The 7,551-nt window shown below is 34.3% G+C and overlaps 1 protein-coding gene across 3 annotated transcripts; it reads right to left on the bottom strand.

Annotated features, from left to right (window-relative positions):
- Positions 1-692: 692 nt before the first annotated feature.
- LOC135836686 (uncharacterized) lies at positions 693-5,666 on the bottom strand. 3 transcript variants are annotated; one of them, XM_065351657.1, is made up of 4 exons: positions 5,358-5,666; positions 4,922-5,083; positions 4,633-4,778; positions 693-4,403 (listed from the first exon to the last, which is right to left on the bottom strand). In XM_065351657.1, the coding sequence occupies exon 4, from the start codon at positions 4,313-4,315 to the stop codon at positions 968-970; it is 3,348 nt and encodes a 1,115-aa protein (XP_065207729.1). In that variant the 5' UTR covers positions 4,316-4,403; positions 4,633-4,778; positions 4,922-5,083; positions 5,358-5,666; the 3' UTR covers positions 693-967. The 3 variants fall into 3 exon arrangements, with proteins under 3 accessions (XP_065207729.1, XP_065207730.1, XP_065207731.1); XM_065351658.1 differs by having other exon boundaries at positions 5,533-5,661; XM_065351659.1 differs by lacking the exon at positions 5,358-5,666 and adding an exon at positions 5,157-5,269.
- Between the last annotated feature and the right edge of the window lie 1,885 nt (positions 5,667-7,551).

The raw sequence follows: 7,551 nt of genomic DNA, 5'->3' as shown, positions 1-7,551 counted from the left end.
TGTAATTATTTTGAGATTTTTCAACCTAGCTTTTTAATTTTTTCAAAGATCAGGGACTAGTTTGCCATTGGCAAAAATCAGTCATTGCAGTACTACGAGAACTACACTTGGGGCATTTTTAGACCTGAAACCAACATAGAAGGCGCTCATGATGCTCCAACTGCAATTACGGTATCCTACATTGATATGCTGAGAATATTCTCAAGCATTCAGCATCTTGAAATCAAGGCTTAGAGTGAATTTGGAGTTTCCAATTTCATCTAGTGAAAGTTTTTGGAAATTTCAAATTTGAAAAATTTGCTCACAACAATTTGAAATTATTTCCAATAGATTTGGTGGGTCAAAAATGCGGTATATCCAAAATTTCAGCTTTCCAAGTCAATTTGGTAAACTTTTGATTTTATTCTCATTTTTAGCCAGATTCAAAAATTAAAAAAAAAAGTGAAAAAATGCACTTCAGATTTTTAAATTTTGGCTGGTGATAGTGGTGATGTTCATCATTATTTTTATTTAGCGTGCTTCTTCAGTCTAGCTTTGCCCGATTCAAAAATTGTCATGCAAGTTAGGATATTCGTCTCATAAAACAAAAAATTTATTCTCAAAGGCAGAGGTTAATTTTCTTTTGAAATAAATTAGGTACTGCACAGTTTTCAACAGTAAAAAATTTCTTCCATTTGAAACAAAACGAAAGGTTCCAATTTTAACCGATTTATTAAAAATTACATCTGGTAAAATAAATGCATAAAAAAAAACAACCAAATGAACATTTGAAAAATAACAACACAGAAAGTTCTGAAATTTACATACAAGTAGACTATAAAAATAAAATACATGCGATTAAAAACAATTAGAACAGAAAAAAAAGTTTTAATTTTTATACATTTAAAAAGGGTTTCATATTTCAATTTTTTAAACCTCCCACGTTTAATTAATCGAACAATAAATTTTCTGTCAACTGTTAACAACCTCATTTTCGTTTAACCAATAGACCGACGAATTCCCTAGCACCTTGAAAATTGTCGATTTTCCATTTCGACATACTATTCAGATTGCTTGTAATTTCTAGAGGATCGAATTCGTCGACGAGTAAATTTCCACGTCTTATCAGCTCCACAATGAACTCTTTTGATCCTTCGAATTCTTCGATATTCCATTTCGATAAAGCATTTAAACTAATGGTGATGTTTTGAGAATTGAACTCGTCAGCTGTTGAATACCCTCGCTTTATTAATCGAACAATCAATTCTCTAGCTCCTCGAAATTCATTAATATTACACTTAGACAAGGCATTAAGACTGATAGCGATTTCTTGAGGTTGGAATTCGTCAACTGTTGAACAACCTCGTTCACCTAATAAATCGATGAATTCGGCAGCTCCTTGAAAATCGCCGATGTTCCATTTCGACAGACTATTCAGATTGCTTGTAATTTCTACAGGACCGAATTCGTCGACGAGTAAATTTCCACATCTTATCAACGCCACGATGAACTCTTTTGATCCTTTGAATTCATCAATATTCCATTTCGATAAAGCATTTAGACTATTAGCGATGTTTTGAGAATTAAACTTGTCAACTGTTGAATGCCCTCGCTTTATTAATCGAACAATCAATTCTTTAGCTCCTGGAAATTCATTAATATTCCATTTAGCCAAGGCATTGAGACTGGTGGTGATGTCTTGGGGATGGAATTTGTCAATTGTTGAACAACCTCGTTCACCTAATAGATCGACGAACTCTGCGGCTCCTTGAAAATCGTCGATGTTCCATTTCGACAGACCATTCAGACTGACAGAAATTTCTACAGGACCGAATTCGTCGACGAGTAAATTTCCGCGTCTTATCAGCTCCACGATGAACTTTTTTGATCCTTCGATTTCGTCGATATTCCATTTCGATAGAGCATTCAAAATACTAGCGATGTTTTGATAATTAAACTTGTCGACTGTTGAATGCCCTCGCTGTATTAACAGAGTAATTAATTCCTTAGCTCCTTTCAACGTAACGATTTTAAACTTGGATAGAGCGTTTAAACTGGCAGCAACACCTTGAGGATCAAATCCACCAATTATAAAGCTTCCACGTTTGATCAATTTCACAATGAATTCTTCAGATACTTCGAAATCGTCGATATTCCATTTAGAAAGCGCGTTTAAACAATTCCATGTACTTTGAGAATCAAACGAATCGATTGTTGAATTTCCACGTTTCACGAGCAGCATAATGAACTCCCGACTTCCTGCGAATTCGTCTATATTCCATTTAGACAACGCATTCAAACTGTTGGCAATATACCGAGAGTTGAATCCGCCCACTGTAGAGCTTCCACGTTGTATCAACTTGACTATGAATTCCCTAGCTCCGGGTAGTTCGTTTATTTCCCATTTAGACAGAGCATTCAGACTCATAGCTATACTTAGAGGTGTAGATTCACCGCTTGTTGTAATACCTTTTTTGAATAACTGAATAATGAAATCCTTAGAACCTCGGAACTCGTTGATACTCCACTTGGAAAGAGCGTTTAAACAATTTGAGATTTCTTGAGAGTCGAATTCAGAAACTATAGAGCTGCCTTGTTTTAATAACTGAACGATGAATTCTGTAGATCCAGGTAACTCGTCTATTTTCAACTTGGATAAAGCGTTCAAGCTGCTGGCTATCTCTTGAGAATGAAATCCATCTGTTGTTGCGCTGCCTCGTTGAACTAAACTGGTGATAAACTCTTTGCATTCTTGGAACTCTTCGATATTCCATTTCGAAATAGCGTTCAAGCTATTGGCAATTTCTTGAGAATCGAATCCATCGATTGTAGAACATCCTCGTTTAATTAGCTGATTGATGAATATACTAGCACCTTCGAAGTCATCGATGTTCCACTTGGAAAATGCGTTTAAAGCATTGGAAACTCCTTGCGAATTAAACATATCGACCGTTTGATTTCCGCATTTTATTAACTCAGCGATAAATTTCCTAGTTCCTTGTATGTCATCCATATTCCATTTAGACACCGCGTTCAAACTATTGGAAACTTCTTGAGCATTGAATCCTTTGGCTGTAGCACTTCCACGTTTAACCAACTGAGATATGAATTCTTTGGAGCTTTGTAATTCGTTGATATTCCATTTCGACAGAGCGTTCAAACAATTAGAAATTCCTTGACAGTTGAATTGATCTATAATCGCGTTTCCTCGTTTGATTAGCAGAACGATGAACTCTCTGGCTTCTGGAAAATCATTAATGTTCCATTTAGATAATGCGTTTAGACCGTTGGCGATTTCTATAGAGTTGAATTTGTTAGCGAGTGAAATTCCTTTAACAAGTACTTGAGTGATAAATTCTCTAGATCCTTGTAATTCCTCGTTGTGCCATTTAGACATAGCTTTTAACGTTTTTATGACTCCCATACAAGTGTGTTTTTCATCTTCCGTATTATGCTGCGTTGAAGCGGATCCACTAGCCACCATACAATCTTGTTTCATTAATTTAACAACGAACTCGCTAGCTCCTTCTAACTCATTCTTGTTCCATTTGGACAAAGCATTCAAGCTGTTAGCTGCAGCATAAAAATCGAATTGATGGACTGATTTGTTTCTAGGATCTAGTAAACTGTTTCCTTGATGGATTAGTTTAACAATGACAGATTTGAACAGCTGGACTTCGCTTATTTCTTTACTGTACACTTGAACGGTTACGTTCCAGATATCTTTTCTAAATACATTCCAACCAGATAGCGCGTTCAAGGTATGCGCGATTTGCCACGGTTTTAATTTATAAAACGGTTGACGATTTGTGTCAAATAATTGATTCGCTTCTACTACTAGTTTAACGATCAGTTCTTTGAAGTTTTCTCGATCTTTGTTATTCCATTTCTTATCAAAAACGTGAAATCTTGATAGAGTATTCAAAGTACCGCAGACAACATTGGCATCAAGCTTGCCCAAAGAATCGTAACGCTTTGTCCATTCTTCAACGAGAGTGCTTATCTGATCCATCTTATCTTTGCTCGTGGAAGACAACTTTTTTGAAAAATCGGAGTGTTTTTGATGAGTAGATAATAGTTTCATTTCGCTATTTGCGTGATTGTGTCGCGATTTTTGAAAAAAATGGGGATGGTTTGGAAAACTGAAAGATACTGGTTTTAAAATAGCATTATGATTATGAGTATGAAGCACTTGCTTTGAAGAATCACAATGATTTCGCGAGCTGCCACTTTTGAAAAAATCAACGTAACTTTGTGAATTGGGCAGTACTCTACCGCTACAGATTAAATCTAATTTCTTCGAGAGATGAGTACGACCTCGTAAGATAGAGAACATCTTGAAACTCAAATGATGCAGCTACTTTCAACGAAAAAATTCTACTCAACGATCAGAACTTTGAGAAACCAGCTGTGTGAAATTATTCCTGAAACAGATATAGATATTTCATTGTAATTCGTATTAAATTTAAGGGAAAAAAATCAGAAAGACAGCCGACTTATTTTGAAAAATTAATGATTCAACATCGAGATGAAATTTTTACAAATTTTCGGCATACTCGATCAAAACAATTAATTATTTGTTGGAATCATATCAAACTAATCCATCACAAATTTCGAAAAAATATTTTCGCAATTTTAAACATAATTTCTTACTTTAATGACTAATGAGCCATTTACATCCGAAATAGCATCTTCATCGAACTGTTGCTATTCTTGAAAACATACGAAATCGTAACGGAATCCAACAAAAGAAATTATCATTCAGGAAACGCATAAAATTTCAACTTCGTCGTGTTACACTGAAAATATCACAAATCATCACCATTTTGAGCAATAACATACAAATAAGTATTTCAAACCGAATACCGTGAAACAAATAACAAATAAGAATGGTCTAGTAAGTAGTAAGAAGAATACTCAAAAAATACAAAAATGAACTCACAAACGTTATTTCGAACAATCCTTTCAGTTGCTGAGATGCAAATTATGGCAGTTTGACTTGTTCGGAGGAAACAAACTCCACTCATCAGGTAAAATGCAAGATCATTAAATCCTACCAAGCTTCGAAAGTTTCACTTCAAATCTGCATTACAGTTTTCAATATCTGTCAACAGAAAATGAATACAAACATTACTCTCAGTAAATATGTGACTCTTAAAGAATATTCAAGGCATTACAATGATCAATCGAAGAAAACTAAAGATCTGGCATTTCAGTGAATGATGTTGAAAATACAAAAGAATCTCAAAATCAGTTTCTTATCATTGGCAAGGTTATTTTACATGAAAATTATATGCCGACAATTGAAAACTTTTGCAGAGAATGAAATAATGTTGGAGTAAATCTGATCTTCTTTTAATGTTTTTCGTTGTACTTACGAATTATTCGTTAGAAATTAGTTCCTCTGCGATAGGATTCAATTGAAAATTGGTACTATAGTCTATACCGGCAAGGTAAGTATGAACAACCTTCACGAATAACCGAATGAAATTGAAGAGCTGGAATCTCTTCTCTACGAGAACTGAGTATATCACGTAATGCTCATTTACTTACAACAAACAATTGGACAGAAATTTAAAACTACGTACTGCACAATTTAATTTTTATAATTAAAATCAGCTTGGATTCAAAATTCAAAAATTACTAGAATTACTAAAAATTGTTATCAGCACATTATCAGCATGTTTTCAAAGTCAAACTACCGGGTGTCCAAGAATAAGGGATTTTGATGTTATCAAAAGAGAAAGAAAATTCCCTACTTGAAAATTGGAAAATTGTTTAAAAAATTGGCGATTGAGTGATTGTTTCAATGAAACACGAAAGAATCTTTTATTTTGTATTAAAACAAATGACATTAACTCAAAAGCACATTTTTTTGATTTTTTCGATTGTTATTCAATTTTTTAATTTTGACTTGGGAAATTTTTTTTCCACTTTGCCTTATCAAAACAAAACGTATCAAATTTTTGGACACCCGGTAAGAATTAGGTGTTTTCCAGGGAGGGGAAGAGGAGGGATCAAGTTTTCGTTTAACATTCGACGATTTTCTATCAAGTTGCAAAAGATTAAATAATTAATTATTTGCTCATTAGTAATTGCGGTATCTTTTGAGCTTATTCATCTGCACTCTGCAGCAGCAGACGCAATACAATATATGTATGACTTGGCTGACTTTGTGCGGATGCCGGTGCCGGTTAGTTAAGTGCCGGTAATGAACTACAGGGTGCCCAGAAATATCAGGTATCCCTAAAAAAGTTTTCTGGTCATGGTGAATGATAATAATGATAGCACATGATTGGTTGTTGGACTCGGGAGATAACATTCCACCAATCATATGCATCTATTTCACGTTGCCAACCTATATTTTTAATGAAAAACTTTCTTTGAGGTACCCGATATTTCTGGGCACCCTGTAACCTTCAAACTTTGTAAATGTAGGTAAAATGTTCGAAAATTATTTATAAGTATTGTTCGAGTCATTGAGTGACATTTATTTTTGTTTACTTAAATTTCGATAACTAAGTGAGAGATTGCTGAAATCTGTCTGATTGTATCTCAATCTCAATAGTTTCGTCGTTAGATCAATGATAACAATTTTGTTTTAATTCTGATGGAAGAGTGGAAATTTGTACGATTCCTAATTCATTTAGAGAGAAAATCAACCATACAGTTGTAAATCTGATTCAATTTTTACGATTCATTTTTTTAAAATCCAGTTCTGAATCCGATTCAAAATTATTGCCCCAATTCTGGTCGCCACAGTGGACCCAATTAATTAACAGTTAGGTACCTAATAAGGAATTGAAATCGAATGTCTTCATTTCATAATTATTATTTTAATATCTCAATCTAATAAGTACCTAATAATTAAATCATTGCTACCTACGGCACGCTCATCAAATAAGGTATACCTATACTGGCTCCTATTCAGCTAAAATGGCCAATATTAAACAAGTATAGGTAGGCCCTTGAAATGTTTAATATTATTGTAACCAAAATAACCTGTAATTATGAGTAGGTAACATTCCTTTTTACCGAAAATTATACCTACTTGTAGCGTTCTATACCCCATCGCTCCACAAAAAATATTTCGACCAAACGTTCATCAAAAACTAAACGTAAATTCATTTATACTTATACCTGAGTATGCTATTTAAGTAAATACTCTACTCTGTATCTTACCATGGGATTTTTCGAATCCCTCGTCCGAATTTACCTATTCCTCGTCGGTATTTTACCCAACGGACCGAATAAATCCAAAGAAAAATACCTTTTTTGCGGATTAATCACTTGTAACATAATTCTAATTGCCGGAATCGTCGTCGGAGTATTTGCATCCAACGAAAGCAGCTACAGAACGGAAACTCTTTCGCATTTATTTTCCGTCTCTTTCATTTTGGGAATTCAGTGTACTTCGTACGCGAATCGTGACACTCTGACCGATCTTTCGAATAAGCTATGCGGTCATTTCAGCCATTCTTTAGAGAATAACGTTACTTCGGAAGCCGAAGTTACAGTTAAAAAAGCCCTGAGACCTTTTTATATCTTTATTAGTTTTTTAATCGTGTCGGT

This window comes from Planococcus citri, chromosome 2 (assembly GCF_950023065.1).
Source record: "Planococcus citri chromosome 2, ihPlaCitr1.1, whole genome shotgun sequence".
Taxonomy (NCBI): Eukaryota; Metazoa; Arthropoda; class Insecta; order Hemiptera; family Pseudococcidae; genus Planococcus; species Planococcus citri.
This window is presented reverse-complemented; position numbering and strand designations above follow the sequence as displayed.

What these genes read in the sequence shown, in the direction of transcription:
- LOC135836686 (XM_065351657.1), bottom strand. Translation starts at nt 4,315, where the DNA reads ATGTTCTCTATCTTACGAGGTCGTACTCATCTCTCGAAGAAATTAGAT.